At 43.2% G+C, this 17,512-nt stretch overlaps 2 protein-coding genes across 3 annotated transcripts; both read right to left on the minus strand.

Annotated features, from left to right (window-relative positions):
* Window positions 1-1,085: 1,085 nt before the first annotated feature.
* On the minus strand, window positions 1,086-8,721 carry fem1c (fem-1 homolog c). Of its 2 annotated transcripts, none has more exons than XM_069138729.1 (6): window positions 7,600-8,721; window positions 4,529-4,698; window positions 4,215-4,403; window positions 3,404-3,915; window positions 2,632-2,808; window positions 1,086-2,346 (listed from the first exon to the last, which is right to left on the minus strand). In XM_069138729.1, exons 1-6 carry the CDS (start codon window positions 8,141-8,143, stop codon window positions 2,082-2,084), a joined length of 1,857 nt encoding a protein of 618 aa, XP_068994830.1. In that variant the 5' UTR covers window positions 8,144-8,721; the 3' UTR covers window positions 1,086-2,081. The 2 variants fall into 2 exon arrangements, with proteins under 2 accessions (XP_068994830.1, XP_068994829.1); XM_069138728.1 differs by having other exon boundaries at window positions 4,511-4,698.
* A 737-nt stretch (window positions 8,722-9,458) lies between these two features.
* tmed7 (transmembrane p24 trafficking protein 7) lies at window positions 9,459-15,680 on the minus strand. The gene is made up of 4 exons (XM_069138779.1): window positions 15,601-15,680; window positions 15,088-15,282; window positions 13,456-13,701; window positions 9,459-11,838 (listed from the first exon to the last, which is right to left on the minus strand). Exons 2-4 carry the CDS (start codon window positions 15,244-15,246, stop codon window positions 11,602-11,604), a joined length of 642 nt encoding a protein of 213 aa, XP_068994880.1. The 5' UTR covers window positions 15,247-15,282; window positions 15,601-15,680; the 3' UTR covers window positions 9,459-11,601.
* Window positions 15,681-17,512: the final 1,832 nt, after the last annotated feature.

A 17,512-nucleotide genomic window follows, 5' to 3' on the forward strand; every position in this document is an offset into this window, starting at 1 on the left:
ATGGGCACCCATTCAAATGAAAAATGTAGACACCTACGCAATACTAAAGGACATCATCATCATCATCATGTCAGCAACCTCAATATTTGCCAAAATCCCCATCAGACAAATAGATATAACCAGGAAATGACGAGATTTGGACACGGAGATCAGTGCAACATGGGTTTATTGTCAAACTGGTTATTAAGACATGATCTCGATTAATGCCATATCAAATCTTAAACTCTGCTGTAGTAAAGTGCAGATTAAAATCAAGTTGCCCTGGGAGTCCTCGTACATTTTCTATGTCTGGTTGTGAACTGTCAGGTTAAATAGACTGCAATATGAAATCCTACAAATTATGAAAAGCCCTTTTTTTTTTTTTTCTTTTTTTTTTTCAACCCACACATCTAAAGCTAATGTGCAAACAATATAATTCACAAAGCTTTACTATTCTGTAGGTGGAGGCGTCCTCCCACTTGCGTGTCTTCAATTCTCATACAATTGGACGACAGTTGTAAAAAAAAACAAAAAAAAAAACAACAACAACAAATTAAATAAAATCAAATTAAAAAAAAAAAAAAAAAAAAAAAAAAATTAACAGAACTATCTTAGCTGTGGTCTAGGAGTTGTCAGGAAAGGTCTTCTGCAGTGACTGGTTGGTTGATATGCTGCGTTTGCACATGCACAGTGGGCCAATGTTGGTTAACCTGTCCAGACATTTCTGTTCGATCAAGGCTATTAAAGAACGATGGCATTTAAAGGTGTATGAACGTCAAGAGGTCACTTCTGTGTTCAAGCCTGCACTCTCCAGCGGTTGTAGATGGGTTAGTTTGGCCGCTGTGGTTTCCAGTGGCAGTCATGTGCATTACGGAATCTCCGCGAGTGCCACTTCACCAAACCCCCCCTCCCCCCCCCCCTCCCCCTGTAATCAATAACTTGCTTAAGCTCAAAACCACTCTGCATACAAGAGACACACCGGGTGGCACTCGCACGTTACGCAATCACTCAAATCCATTTGCTCTTCTTACAACAATCACTACAATGGTTTTGCACCCACCCACCCACCCCTCCCCCTCCCACCACCACCACCACCATCACCCTTCCCCCTCCCCTCTTTGAGTGAAGTAGGTGGATACTGAAGGAAACGGCAGCAATGAGGTAAACACAAAAACTCATGAGAGATATTGCACAGACAAGTGCCGGCACAGAATACAACAGTCTCTCTTTCCAACAGCCTAGCCTGTGCATAGGAAGAATAAAGCACTTATGGTGTTCGCACACGTTAAACCCTTCCTGTAAAGCTTTGTTGTACACTAAAGTGGGAACAATGAAATGACTCTAGAGTCTGCGGCCTCTGGGCAGATGTCCAGATTTCCATGACAAAAACTACACGTATTGTAAAAGTACAAAAAGAAAAAGAAAAAAAAAAAAAAAGAAGATGAACCCGATGATGATTGAGGAGGGCGTCCATGACTGTTGGCAACAGTGACGGGACAAACAAAAGTTAACCTGAAGTCCCAGCATACGTAGAAATGCCTCAACCCTTGCTTTTGAGAAGAGAGAAGCAGGCAATGTTGAGGCTGGGTTAGAGCCAGCATGGAGAAAAATCTCTCAAGTTTCATTCAATAAATAGCATTGTGGAATATGCAAAAAAAAAAAAAAAAAAAAAAAAAAAAAAATTCTAATTTTTTTTTCCTCAAACAAAAATACGTAAACCTCTTTGCCGAGTTCTTCTGGGGATACAAGTGTTTTCGTCCATGCTGCAATCCTCTCCCAACTCATCCCAAGTGGGAGCTGCAGCTTTGTAAAAGAGGAAGATAACGGTCACTCCTCCCGTTTCGTCCCATCACTGTTCAATCCGTCTCGATTTGAGGAGGACATTTTTTTTTTTGTGCACATGAATCTTCCAAGTCCATACTCTCCAAAATAATGTGATTTTGCAAACCTAGCCCACGTATCCGCGTTTTCCCCTTCTAAAACACCCCGCGGGGTCAGGCGTCGAGCTGTAACGCTCCTCAGTCCGTTCACTCCGCGCGATTAGGCACACTCCATTCCCGCTCTTTTCGTCCGTCCTTTCCCCTTCAACTTCTTCACAATCACTATCTGTGGAGCAAGACGAAGGCCTCCAGTTTCTCGGGAATGTTCCCCCGGTAGTCGAGGCTGTGCTTGATGATGGCCCTGGCGGCTAGGCACTGCAGAGTGGTGTGGTTAATGGGCTGGATGACATTCCTGGCCAGCTCCTTCTCGTCCAGGAGGTCGCAGGCCGTTTGTTGGAAGGCGTTGGTGCTGTCGAAGTGAGTTCCGCAGGAGATCAGCAGGTTCATGATGTCGGGGTGACCGTTCGATGCCGCTATGTGGAGGGGGCTGGTGGGGACATACACAACAGGTGACTCGCACACGCAACGTACATGCTGGATCATCAATGTGATCTGCTCCCACATGCGCTTTACAGTAGACCCCCCCCCCCCCCCCCCGTTACTTCCACAGACAGGAGAAATGAACTATTGTTTACGCACTTTCTATGTCATTTATGATAAATAAGGGAGAAAAAAAAACAACTAAAAACCTGAAGAGTGACAAAAAAAAAAAAAAAAAAAAAAAAAAAAACAGACGGTGTGAAACGCGAATCAGATAAACAAAACAACAGACCTGTTGTCGTCTTCATCTCGGCTGTTTACGTCCGCCCCACACTCCAGAAGGATGGAGGCGACCGTGAGGGAGGGGAACTTGCAGACGGGATATCGGCCCACGCAGGTGGTGTTGCGGTCGACTGCCAGGTGCAGCGGACTGTAGCCGTTCTTACCACACGGCTGGAGCTTCAGGAATCTGAGGATGCGGAGAAACGGCAACTTCTTAGTAAAAAAAAAAGCAGCAACACGGCACGGCATCGTCACCGGGATTATAACCCAACCGAGAATGAGGATGTCAGGTTTGTTTATGAACGCTGATGATGGCGTATGGCTGGAGTGCCCACAATAAATATATATACATATATATATATATATATATATACATATAGATCATGGAGTGCCAGGATTCTGCTCTTTTTATGCAGGTTTGTTTATCATCCTTACATAAATGGTACATTGACACACATTCAGAAAAGGCCTGTGGCAGATGTGGAATGAATTATTTAGTTGACTCCCTCTTCTTTGCTGAAAATTTGCTCAGGGACACCCAAATGGAAAATTTCCCAAAGCAGATTCCAGACAGGGGATGACAAAGACCTTCTGAGAAATTGGGTCAAAGAAAATCACTGTAACAGAAAATATGTTCATCCCCTCCCATCTGCCAGCTCTGCTTTAGTACACAAATACATAGATGGCGTTTCTCAACATGAAAGATTACTGGGGGTGATTTCAATAGATTTCTCCTCACTGAAGTCAAACGGTTCCCAAAGTACTTTCACACAGAAACACACCTATAGATGGTTTCCTTCTTGAAGTGGTCCTGCTCCGCAGTACATGGCACCTTCTCCAAGAGACAAATGAGGTGCAGGATAATTGAGAGGGCTTTGCTGAGCTGAGCGGGGTCAGGAGGCATTGGTCCGCTTTGCTTAACAGCTCGCTCTATCTCCAGCACGCTCTTGGAAAGTATTCCCATCAAGTCATCGAATGACACCGATGTCCCCAAGAGCCCCTTGGCCCTGTCCTGCAGCATGAAGGAGAATAGCTCAGCGAATGACAGCAGGCTGGAGGCCGTCATGGGGCTGAGGGGGTCCAGGTTGCTCTGCTGCATGTCCAGCGCGTACTTCCACAGATTGATGCAGCGCTCAAAGTTTCCAGAGTCAGCGTAGACAGCGCCTCGGTACCGAATATAGTAGGAGGTGTCTGGATGTTGTGGGCCGAGGATCCTCTCGCGTATGAGCAGGGCCTGCATGCGCATCTCGTCCGGGTCAGATATCAGCCCATCCAGCTCTTCGCCGTTTGTTACCTAAAGAAGAAGGTTGAAAAGTCAAAACATGACTCGGGACTTCGGCAGTCCGCTCTGGGTGTCGCGTTCAATTTTTATCCATTCATTTTTTTGTTTCTTTCTTTCTTTCTTTAGGACCTGAAATTGCTCTCTTCACAACAAATACACCAAGTTGCAGACTTGTGTCTCCGGTTGTAAAGAGTAAGAGTCCCTTTGCTACTTCCCTCACCAAAATGTACATCATCCGTGATGGTAAAACCTTTTTCAAGAGTACCAAATACATTACAGAACCACTTCAAGGTGAAAAAGACAAGACTCACCTCTTTGGCATAGTCGTACGCCATGATCAGATGTTTGGGTTCTGGTTTATGGACAATGTTGTTGCTGTCCATGTACCTGAAGTCCATGGCTCTCTTCCAATACTTTAAAGCACCGAGCAGATCTCTCTTCTTGTCGACAAATGTCGCTCCCAGAAGCTCCAGGGCATCAATACGTTCCATGTGGCTCGTCTGCAGAGGAAAGAACATCACCGTTTTTAAATCTCTCCCAGAGGAACAGCCGACAGATTCAAGACGCGCATCGATGCGGACAAAACTGTCCTTTGCCAGCGACTGACCGAGACGGACAGGCTGACCTGCTGGTGCGTCGTCAGGTAGTCTACAATGTTGGTGTGGCCCGTGACGCTGGCGGACAGCAGGGGCGTCATGCCGTAGCCGTCCTGCTCCATGGATGCTCCGTACTGCAGCAGCATGCGCATGATCTCCAGGCTGCCCGACTCGGCACAGTCGTGAAGCGCCGTGTTGCCTGCGAACAGAAACGACGAGCGTCTTGCAATGAAACGGTAAAGATTGTGTCGTTTATATCCAACCAGAACCCAGACATAAGCGCGTTTGTACAAGGCAAGCGTCTATGATATTATTCTGAAGTAGACTTCGCGAGATTTTTTTTTTTTTTCTCTTTCTAAGCCGACAATTTCTGGTCGTCTTTCTCCCGGGCTCAGGAGATATTCAAAGAGCAGATCAGACGGTAAGAAGATTATTGTGGACGCTGTCGCGAGCGAGTTGTCCGCCCAGTGACTACCCATTCTGGGGAGATGCGTCACGCTCACAGTCTGTGGATGCATTTCCCAACACGGCACTCATTCAGACAGAAGGAAAAAAAAAAAAAAGAAGAAAAAAAAAAAAAAAAAAATCACAGGTCGTGTCGCCTACAGCTCTACCGCAGCTTCATGGGTAATCGTGCCGAACGGAAGCTTTGCAGTGGGAGATGTGAGCTTAACTGTTGTCCGTGTGACCGCGACAAAAGAAAATGTTAGGAATTGGTTTCCTCCCCATGACAATGCAATGTTTTGGAAACAGCCTCGGACTTGTTTGCTTTCACTTGGTGGGTGCGTCACGTCTCCGGCGAAACCTCGCGAGGCTGTGACTCACGACGCGGTATGAGAGACGGCCATCATATTGCGCCATCGTAACGCACCCCATTTACAACTGTGACGTGTCAACTTATGTGTTACCATAATTCCTCCGCGACAATGTGCAACATGCCCGTTTCAAGCTCGCATGTTCCTTGTTTTATAAATGCAAATATGTTTTAAAAAGGCGGTAGAATCCTAAAAAAAAAAATATATATATGTTTCCTTTAGAATTGGTCACTCAGCCCTGGAAGCAGGTTCAAAGTATAACGAAAACATTGTAAAAAAAACAACAACAACAACAACATGTAAATGCCTTCAAGTAAATTCATTCAACACACAGCACTTCCTGTTCATTTTACTTTCCTCCCTTTTCAATACAACACTTGTATAATGCTGCGTTTGCTTGCTTCCACTCGCTCCATGCTGAGGTTGATCCATACTCATGCAGTTGAGACCAGACAGGGTTAGTTCGGGATTAACTATTATAAACTTCAGTTTCTGCCAAAACTACACTAATCAGATTTTTGTTTTATCCTGGCCAACTCTTGACAAAAGAACACTTAAAGAGCAGCAGCGCTAAAGCTGTACCTCCGTTAATTAGAGCTGCACAAGGGTAGCTGGGTTAACAACGCAGAAAAAAAAAAAAAAAAAAAAATACCGTTGTTATTGTTTTGAACAAGTAACTGCTTTCAAATGGACTTTTGATTATGCATAAATTATAATACGTTGCTAAAATTGACCACAGTGCCTCCTCTGGGTGTTCCTCAAAACCCGCCGACACCAGACTTGACATCTCTTCTTTTGGATAGTGTAACGAACTACCACAGTAACGAATATGTTGTAATTTCTACAAACAAAACAAGTTAAACCGAAACGTAAGAATCCCGTTTTATCCCGGTGGATTAGGGCGAGTGCTATTTATAGGCTTCCAAACAGAATTTAGGCTACCTTGAGCACAGGAGGAGGGCAGCTCTCTAACAGGTCGTGGGGGCTGGAGGGGAATTTCATGAACCGAGAAGTGTTGATTATTCTGTGGAGGAACCGAGAGCAGGCCGCAACTTTTTTTTTTTTTTAAGCAGTTCGGTCAGGCTGTGATTATGGTATCGTGACAATAGTTTTTAATAAATTGCTTTCCTTCCTCCAACACAAACTCCCATTGTTTTCCACCTCGTATCTAATATTACACATTAACTTCCTGCTGTTGGTTCAGCTGTCAAGGGGACGGATGGGCTTGAGAGAGTGCTCGCTACCTCACAAACGCAGCCCGCAACTGGTCAGGAAAACATGACCGAATTGGGTGCGAGTTACATATTTACCCGAGAGTAGGTTCACTGGACGAGCTGAGAATAAGCTTCAACAACACGGATCTGATCAATGAAGTGGGGACTCAAATATGCCAATCCAATACATGTGCCTGCTTGCAAATTGGACAGCGCGATGCCTGAGAATTAAGTCACAATAGAGCCTTATTATGACAAAACGATCATCCAGAGCACACTACAGACCACTCAGAAGGAGAGGGGGGGCTATGGTGTACGAGGCGTTGAAAGTTTAGCAAAAATCCACTGTAACAACCATGACTGCAGGTCAACCACAGCGACTGTGCTTCGCACAGGAAAGAACAATCCATGTTTTTCCTGCCATCTTACACATCCATAGTGCGATGTACACATCCACAAAACTATTTTATGCGGGACAACAATTTATAATGTCTTGTCCCTTGTCCCCCCCCCCCACCCCCCCCGCCCGCCCTCCCCCAAGGAATCCTGCAGTCTGTCAAATAAAGGACAATGACCTAAAAACTGATGAACATTGCTTTACCTGAACTTAAAACACCAGCCAAGGAGAAAATAGGTTATTTCAGACACACCCAAAAAGGACACATCAAGTTGATGTAGCCGGTTCACAACTTTCCATTGTGAAACCAGAAGTTCATGCTCGTCTGCTGACTCATGTCAGACAGATATATGGAAATTCTTGAATTATAACACCTGATAATTATTTATTTTTGTATTACCTACTAGTCATAAAAAAGGGGCATTGTATGTCTGTGTGTAATCACCTGTGAGATACGAGTTACGTATTTACAATATAATACTAATGTGTTTTTTATTTTATTTTATTTTCCACGACACTATGAGGTTAATTAGAATAAATGTATATTTCACAACACCAAAGAGTCGCTATAAGGTAGAGAATTCAAACCAGGTTAAACTCTTAACATGTACACAACAATACAAAATTTAAAAAAAAAAGAAGGAGTGCATGTCATGTGTTTGTTGCGGACTCACCTTTGACACTTTTCCTGTTGACATCTGCACCTTTCTCCAGCAGGTACTGCGCGATCTCCTTGTGCCCCTTGTAGCAGGAAATCATGAGACACGTGTGGCCGTGTCTGTTGGCCACCTCCAGGTCAGCTTTGTGCTCCACCAGGTATTTCACAATGTCCAGGTGGCCATCGAAGCAGGCCGCCCTCAGGGGCGTCGAGTTGGTGAGGGTCGTGCTGTTGACGGAGGCTCCGTGGCCCAGGAGGGACTGGACCACCTTCAGGTGGCCCGCCGCCGAGGCGGCCCAGAGCGGCGGCGCGCCCTCGATGGTCTCCCCGTCGAAGTTGACCGACCCGCCGACCTCGACGGGAGCGCTGCAGCACTCCAGCAGGTACTCCACCAGGTCCAGGTGGCCGTACCGGGCGGCCATGAGGAGCGGGGTGGCCCCGTTCGTCTTCTCGCCCATTAACTTGGTCACCTCGTGTCCATCTTTGTTCTCCAGCAGTTTCTGGAGCAGCCGCAGCTTACCGTCCCTGGCCGCGTTAAACACCGCCGTCTTTAAATCCATCTCGGAGCACTGTTAAGTAAATTTAAAAAAAAAAAGACAATCGTGTCCGTGAAAACAAAGGCTCGCCGGTCACACCGGAGGTGCGGACAGGTCGAGCTGCGGACCCTTTGTTTACCACCAGCTCCGACTTTACGGCTAACCCGGAACCAATTTAGCATTTGGTTAAAAAAAAAAAGCTCACAGACCACGAGAGTTACTCAACTTCACTAAAAAAAACAAACAACAACAACAACAACAACAACCCAGTCGGTTCTGCGAATCTGTAACTCGAACAACAAGTCAGAGGTTTTGAGACGACCCTTTTAGTCCAGTAACACATCAAGGCGGCTCGTCAACTTCCTTGATCTGTTGTGCTAACCCGACTAGCTCCGTCGGCGGAGCTACTTTTCACCTCTTTTATCGTCGCTTCTCATCCGAGGACACTTCGTCCTCTCCGGGAAGCTCTCCGTCACCGGAACCGTTTCCTCCGCTTGTCATCATATTGTCCCGCGACATAACCCGTACTCCTCGATTTTTATATTCGCTTTCCGAGGGCCGAGATTGTTGAAATCCACCCCCCCCCCTCTCCTCCACCACCTCCTCCTCCACCCTCCTCCTCCTCCTCCACCTCCCTGCTGCTGTTTAGCTTAGCCTGGAAAAAAAAACAACAACCACCCGACGCTCTCCCTGACGGACAGTCAGAGGAAATCCTCCCGGTATCCGAGCCGTGTTTCCCCCCCCTCTCCTCCTCCTCCTCCTCCTCCCCTCTAGTTGACGAAGAAACGGCACACGTTACCCCCAAAACGGCGAGCAACGGCCGTCCATGTCGCCACTCAGCAAGCTGGCACGACGGTAACTCTCGGCGGACGTAAATAGAGGCGGCTAATAACCACCCACCCGCGGCTCGACCGGATGATCACGACTCCGTTTCTGTTCAATCACAAACCCAACGCAGGATTTTTTTTTTTTCTTCTTCTTCTTCTTCTCCTCAGATTGACGTGTGAGCGTCCAATCAGAGAGCTCGGTAAGGCAGCCAATAGAAAACAAGTACGAGATTAAAAAAAAAAACAAAAAAAAAAACAAAGCTCCGGTGACTTTTCTTTACAACAAAAGTGAAAAGAAACCGACGTAAAAAAAAAAAGTAAATATTAAAATACATACTCTGTATCTGTAGATTATGATATATCTTCAATGCAGAGATGCAAAGGTGCCTATATGACGGCCTTGGTTATATCACTCCCTGCAGGGTGAAAGGAGCATTACTGGATTGTGTATCCACACGTTTCTTTGCCTCACTGAAAACTATTTATGAGTCATGATTAAGTAAATGCAGACCTCCGTATTTAAACAGAAAGTTTATTCAGCCATCCCAATAACTTAACAAGTTCCCACAATGCCCCAGAGCTGAATTTGTGTCCAAAAGTGACCTGACAGCACGCAAACATAAGGGAAATACCAACATTGCACCACATACCAAAACTGATAAAACATGAGGTGGGGGGGGGGGGAAAGAATAGCAACCGTCAATAATATATGGCCACATTCATATTAAAGCTTTTAGTTGGAATCAGTTCTGACCAAGTTACACAGTTTGACAAAATGGAAGAATAAAATCAAAAAAAGCTGTGCTTTTGGTCTCTTTCAGTGGGTTAGGTGTAAATGTTTGTCATAAATATATAAACTTAAACTTATGACAAAAATCTCACATTTCAACGGTGATGTCCTCGAGCTTTGCAAGGGGCTGACCTGAATTGTCACATTCATTGATGGTGTGCACAGTAAAACTAAATGTACAGGTAAACATGAAAACAGCTCCATGATACTCAGGTACTTCATGTTTCAGCCATGCCTGAGTGTAGGAGCTAAATTTACACTCAGATGTTGTTTTCTGATCAGAGAAAGAATGACCCACGTGGTTCCAGGCCGAAGCAACAATACCTGGTGGAAGTGCAACCGGTCGGTGTGACCTACATGGGCACAGGAAGCACTGATGTAGGCTATAATGTGTAGTGAAACATCTTAAAAAGAAATCTGGCATGTTTAGAATTGTTTTCTCACGCATTGCAAAATGATGAAAAGCTGGCATTTGACAGTGGTATAAAAAAAAACAACAGAACCAATAATGTTACATACAAACATTAGAGGTGGTCTAAATCTTCTTTTTGAACATAAACCGAGTGGTCAGTGAGGGAATAAAACATCAAATTACAACTACAACTCAAAGTTACTAGGATTATCTTATATTCAAGCAATATTTTGCAACACAACATGAATTTCACAACAGCGCTGTATAAAACCAAAAGGACAGTGTTAGCTCCACAAGATAAATATGTTTTACATGTTAGACAGCAAAGGCAGAACTACATATAACACTGCAAGGAAACCAGAGAGAGATTTTAGAAGTTGGTGCACTTAAAAGTGTTGGCATTTTGCCATTTAACCACCCCCCCCCCCCCCCCCCCCAAAAAAAAAAAAAAAAAAACCAGGTCATTTTCAAATATAAGAATATTTGTTATTTCTTTGTTGGCTCACACAGGTGTAATAAAGGACCCTGTAAGTATATCATTATTATTGTCCTTGATGTGGTCAAGTTGAACGTTTCTTACACGCCAATGTGTATAAGAGCATATACAAACAAAATACCAAAACCTTCTTTTAAGGAATTGGGTCTGTATTCACTTGAGAGAGACACACAACAGCATCTCTAACTTCAATCCTTCAAACCAAATACCAACTACTGAACAAAAGTTTCAAGCTAATATTAGATTAGAGGATGGCTTACTCTGTATAAAATACCCTCTTCTAATAACTCATCTAAAATGACAAAGCTAATAAAAGCAAACAATATTTACTCTTTCTCACTTAACACAGTGAGGTTTAATAACAAAGAAAAATGCAGCAGATTTCTCATGACCAAATACAACTGTTGTGGGGATCAATCTTTGCATGGGGACTGTGGTTTTAGAGACCCAGTGCTCTGCAGGACATATACCTGCAGCACCCTTACATCATGTGTACATTTAGTCCCAATATCACTCTTGGGCTGAAAATGGAACAGATCAGAGAGAGCGGTTGTGAGATGTTGGGGCATAAAAGGACACAAATAAAATAAGAACACATTTAGAAATTATTAGAAAATATTCAAATTATTAATGCTTTGCTTTTACTGTGCGACCAGTGCTTGAACTGCCTCGTATACAGATAGCTACAAGCAGCACAATCAAGTTTTCCTTCGGTTTTTTTTTTTTTTCCTTTCTTTTACCCCTCAAAAACATTTGAAACACGTTTTCTCCAGACTAATCTCCATAAAGTTTCCAAGAACAGCAGTGCTGAATGAGGATTACGTGTCAGATTGTACGACCTGGCAGTTTGATATGATCAGATTTCCGAGCAGCACTGCTGTTCTTAACCACTCTATGCACACGAGTCCAGGAACAAATAAAGAAATGAATGAGTAAGATCCCAGAGCTCAGAGACTGTTATGATCCGACACGTGTTGTGGTGGTCTTTTTGTCGGAGAAGAAGCTTCTCAGCAGGACCACCTGGCTGATGCTGACCACCAGAAGGATAATGGCTTCTCCAATGGACCAGAACGCAACCCGGGTGTTGAGGTCCTCAGCCCGACTGCGTCCCTGGGCCTCACGGAGGCGGAAGTGTGTCTGGTAGTCGATGACGGACTTCAATGCCTCATGGATGGACACGCAGGCTGATTCCATCTGGAAAGGGTGAACAAAGGGAACCCACGACCGATGTTAGATCTTTGGAATATGTCTGAAATGATCCACCAAGGCAGTTTTACCTTTGATTTACAAACTAGAGAGGACTTTGGAGCAAAGAACTCCCAAATAGATCAAATCTTTCGAAAACACAGTTCAGCTTGTGGCTGTATTTTTTTCTGACTACATATTCATCTGGCAGTTGTTGTACTGTGGAAAAAAAACAAAAGTATGTGATCCTGGTTTTCTGCATTGATTGGTCATATAATGTATTCTGATCTCCATTTATGTCCCAAATATAGATATGTGCTTGAGCTATTAACACGCAAATAATCAGAATCTTTTATGTTTTTATTAAACACACCCATTAAAGATTTATAGTGCTGGTGGAAAAGTAAGTGAACTCTTGGATCTAATAATTGGCTGAACCTTATTTTGGCACGAACATCAAACAAATGTTTGCGACAACATTGGAAAAGACTGGAGGAATTTTGGCCCATTCGTTGTTTTAGATCTGATTTGGCTCTAACATTTTTAGGATATCTGGTGTGAATGGCTTTCTTACGGTTATTCAGCAGCATTTCTATTGGATTAAGGTCTAGTTTTTACTAGACCACTCCATCAATTTTCTTTGTTTGCTGTCTTTCTTTAGTAGATGTACTTCAACATTTAGGGTCATTATCTGACTGGCAAACATCCACCCTGTCATTGTCCTGTAAGGTACCATAGATAGGAATGCGTTTTACCCCCTTCATGATATTGAGCTGTCCAGGCATAAGAGGGGCCCCAAATCATAATGCTCGCTCCACTGGATTTCATTTTAGGGATGATAGTCCATGTGGGTATTCACTGCTCTTATTATGCCTGTTCTTCAAAAAACAATTCAGCCTCAGCCTCATCAGTCAACTAAACATCTCTCAGTCGTCGTGGAACTTGTTTTTGGCTCCCTCCATAGTGTAACCAGGGAAACTTTGCTCCATGCAGCCACATATCATAACTTGCTTGTGGTGGATTCATGAACAGAGATGGCAAACAGTGATCATCTTGGATGATCGTGTCAGTAGCCCGATTCTAAAGAGGGGTGTCACAGAGAGAAATTATCTCCATGTACAGACAAAGTTAGACTGTGGGCTGATAAATATCAAAACTCTTTGAGATTCCTGTCTAACCCTTTCCAGCTAAGTAGAAAAGTTTTTAATGTAAAACAGCACAGTGTCTTTATTGAACGGCATGTTTCACATTAGCGAATGCTTCTTGCAATTAGAAAGTTCAAAATGTTAGGATTGTTTTTTAAAATAGCACGAACACACAACACCGGTCTTGTTTAATTAATTGGACTACAGGATCTGTGCGCAATTAGTGAAAATAGATTATAAGCCTAACTTTGATGAAGATCTGACTATATTTTAAAAGCAACTTTAGACATAACATTTTCTTTCTGGTCAACACCACTGAGAGAGATGTGGAAAAATCTGTGCTCTCATTCTACACCACATCTTCTGGAAAATTAAGTCTTTATTAGATTAAAAAAAAAAAAAAAAAAAAAAAAAAAGTTTTGGGTTTATGTCACTGTTACCCAATGTGTTGCAGTCTCTAACACACAAACATACAGCTTACCTGAGTGAGAGCAGTGACTCTGTTCTCATTGGGGAATAGCGGAGGGTCATCGCCGACCTGGAAGTCGAAGTAAACTGTCTTGTGCGTGAAGGTGGAGAACTCGTTGCTGAAGCAGAACTTGAAGGTGCCGTTCTTGGCTGCTGTGAAGGTAAAGCTGTCATATTGTTTCTTCATCTCCTTGTAGAGTGTAGTGCCGTCTGGGTCCTCCAGACGACAGTCCACATCATAATGGCCACCGGTCACGACCTGGACAACCACAGGAGTGAGGGACAATTCATTCAGCAACATAATGACAGATTTGAATTTATTCTTAGTTTTTCAGGCTTTATACATTGTGTCAAGATAAAAAAAAAAAAAAAAGAAAAAAAAAAGTAATGTGACAAAAAAAGATGAGCGGACAGTACGGACCAAACTGATAACTGCCACTTCCAAATCCGTCAAATGTTAGATCTTGTGTATTTTTTGGGTGTTCATGATATATTTAGGTATAAACATTATAGATGACAATATAGCTTTATATGAAGGTGAAACAAACAGCTCCAAGCACTGTCCATGCACAACAGGAGCAGGTGGACTCTGTAACCTTCATGAGAAAGTATTCCAAGTTTCGTCACTGGATAAACATCAGCACCTGAGTTTACATGTCGTTGTGACCACTGTGATGTGAGCAGAGGGCGCAAGTCCCATCTTGTGTTGCAATCAGGAAATTGGCAACAGAGACAGCATTGAAGAAATGAGCGTGCAGAGACGTTTTGAGCATCATTTGGGTTTCAAGAAAAGCAGAACTTCACTGTCCAAGGCCGAATAAGGTGCATCGAATCTTAAGGGAAAATATTCGGGTCAAACGACCTAAACTTTGGCGCGGTGGCCCTTTGGTTCTCCAACATGATACATTGCCCTCACACAGCATGTTAAAATGCATTGCTCTTCATCACCCATACTTGCTGGATTAGGCTCCCTGCAACTTCTTTCTGGTCCCAAAAAAATTGGACACAAACTCTGATGTGCGCTCTCTGCTCAAGTTAAAGGTATATGGAGAAATCGCAGATGAGCTTGGACCAGGGGTAAAAATTTTTTTTTTTTTTAAAGTGACACAACTTGGAGTACTTACTCACAAAAGTTATAGCTTCCCCCTGCACTGCGCATGTCACTGTGCTGCACACTGTTTACGTGCAACACATTTCTGGTCCACCTTCATAACAACTGTATGTCACAGGACAATTTAGGCACATTATATGAACACCATATTTAACAATATATATAACTTATTATACGAGAGGACAATAGAAAGCCTGTCACTACCTAGTTCCAATTAAGACAGATCTAATTCAAGTTAAATACACAAATATATTTCGGGTAGATGTGGGTGTTACGGAACGAGCTTAAGCTCCTGTACGCTGAAACTTTACAAATGTTATTGTGTTTATTATAGAAAAACAATCACCATGTATTTGTCAGTCAGCTCACTGCGGTTATAACGCTGTTCGTAGCACCGTGGTGTTGATCTTTGAAGCTTGATACTGGCTTCAAGAAGAGCCCGTTCACGTTTTTGAGGGTGCAAACTTCTCATTTGGACTATTTTGTACAGGCCGGGCAGCTGAGTTCAGAGTCGAAGGGAGATGCAAAACACACCTGAAACTCCAGCGTACACTTGGTGCCGATGATGATGTCCTCGTAGAAACACTGCTTGGCGTTGTCTGGCAGCTCGAAAGTTAGCTCGGAGCCGAGCACCAACCAAAAGAGCAGCTGGGCCCACAGCACCCGCAACAGCACCCGAAACGACCCGGACATCCTGAAGACCAACAGCCAACACCTTCAAAGGAAAACCTACGGACATAAACATTAAAACAACTTAAATCAAGAACCGGCGCTGACAGACAGACAGACAGACAGACAGACAGACAGCGACCACGCAAACCGGAGCGTTTGATATTAGCGACGAGTTGTTAGCATCGAGCTAACTGGCTAGCGAGCAAGCTGGCCTTTTATATTTCAGAGACAAAAAGCAGCTTGGGATTTGTCACATTTTCTTCTGATTTGTGTGTTGGTTTATTATTGGCGCATTTGCGGTCATTGGATTTCCAGTAAATTAAACGTTAACATTTCTTAATTCATTATTTTGTCTCGCCAAAATTACCTACTCACCCCAAAGTCCTCACCCGGATGTGACTGGCGCTGCGTCGCGTATCACAAGCGCGCCACGGCATTGGCTGTCATTCGGTAAAGCCCGCCTCCTGCGGTGTGCCATTGGTCAAAAAAATTAAGACGAGGAGCGTACGTGAGATCACGTGGGCCACGTCCAAGTTCTATGAGAACTGAGCACTCTTCCTCTTTATGCAGAAGTCCAACGTGGCTTGGATTTTACAGGCTGTTTTGACTGCATCTAGTAGTTACGTTGTGTTTACAGTTTACACAAGACCTTAAATATTCCTAAAAGACAGGTATAATGAAAAAGACATGAAATGGTTTAAGTTGTGACTGTAGCAGAAGTCCATAAATAAATGCATAATAAATCAAATATGACAAGCTTTCTTGGCAGTTCCCAATATTGAGTTTTTCCAAGATTTATGACATCTTGGAAAGTAATGTGATCAAAATTGAGATTATTGTAGTCATGTGAAAGATTGTGTCTTGGTGCATTTTCTATTTCTGACGAAGTCTGTTTGGAATTAAAGTGATGATGGCAGCAAAATATTGTGTATTATGTGTAACATAAGTGTAACACAAAGGGGTTGCTGTGGACGGCTGAGAAAAGTGCCTTACGGGAGCAGAGATGAAAGAACTGCAGTGGACCCATTACGTGGTGGGATGTGTTGTCCCTGACAACCACAATTTTCCATTTCATCTCCTCTAACAGATACCCTGGAATGAGTCGGCTGTCCTGGTGTATTGTAGCTGTATTCTGTCTGTTTGTAACTGAGATGCCACGAGACCAGCAGACCACTGCATAGAAGATGGTTGTCGCCGCCACCACAGAGTCACTGAACATATGGCTTCCCACAGACTCCACAGTCGTCCTGAGTAGATGAGGTCCCTTCCTGTTGTTGAGTTGAGATTAGTCATGGGAGGAAAACTATATCAAGTCTCACTGTTATATTCGAGGTTTCTTTGTCCTTGAAAGTAAGTTGAGAATAACCTTCTTCTGTAAACTTGAGGTCAGCTGTCTTCAAACCAGCATCTGTTTGCAATTAGCCACATTTCCCATGGCCTGACAGTCATGGTAGTTGGTACCAGGTCGGGAGCTCATTCAGTGGTGAAATTCTGATCTTTTTCTTGATTAAAAGTAACAATACAGCAATAAAAAAAACACTCCATTACATGTAAAAGTCTCACATGCTAACCTAAATGTACATGAGTATGCTGTTAATAGCAAAAGGTTCAGAAATCGTGCCGGTTTGCTCCCTCTTGCTGACATATTATTATAAATGACAGCATTAGATTACTAATATACTGTTATAGCTGCTATAGATGGAGCTAGTTTGAACTGCTTTATATCCAATTTTATATATATAAGGCAGTAGATAAATTAGGGGTCGTCAGATTTTTTTTTGTAAGGAGAAAGAAGAAAAGTTCTAATACACCATTTTCTCCCCCGTTTTTTGGACTTGATGATTTTTGGTGAGATACATTCATTGAAATAAAGTCATGTGAGAAGTTTAGAGAGGAAAAAAACACGATTTGATGGAGCTGCTAACAACATCTGAAATGTGATGCAGTCTACACACTGCGTTGTGTAAGACGTCAAGTAATACAACCTGGTTTAATCTTTAACAATGTGTTGTATTTTAAAAACTTGTTAAATTATCAATTGTGTCAAATCATCCTCTTAAAAGTTACCAAAACTGTCAAAAAAACCCCCTGTAGGGCCAAGGGGAGTGAAAGTAGGCAATAAGATTGGCCTACCCTCTTAAATGCAGCAAGAAAAAAAAATGGAAATACTCAAGTTACTAAGTACAGTACTTAAAGTTAATGTACTCCGTTACTCTCCACTGCTGCATTTTTATGTTATTCTCGTAACACTTCCGATGCACGATGCGCGCTGAGAGCGTCCTCATGA

Source organism: Embiotoca jacksoni, unplaced genomic scaffold (genome assembly GCF_022577435.1).
Source record: "Embiotoca jacksoni isolate LCO1_2020_lvr unplaced genomic scaffold, fEmbJac1.0.p SCAF_8, whole genome shotgun sequence".
Lineage (NCBI taxonomy): Eukaryota > Metazoa > Chordata > Actinopteri > Embiotocidae > Embiotoca > Embiotoca jacksoni.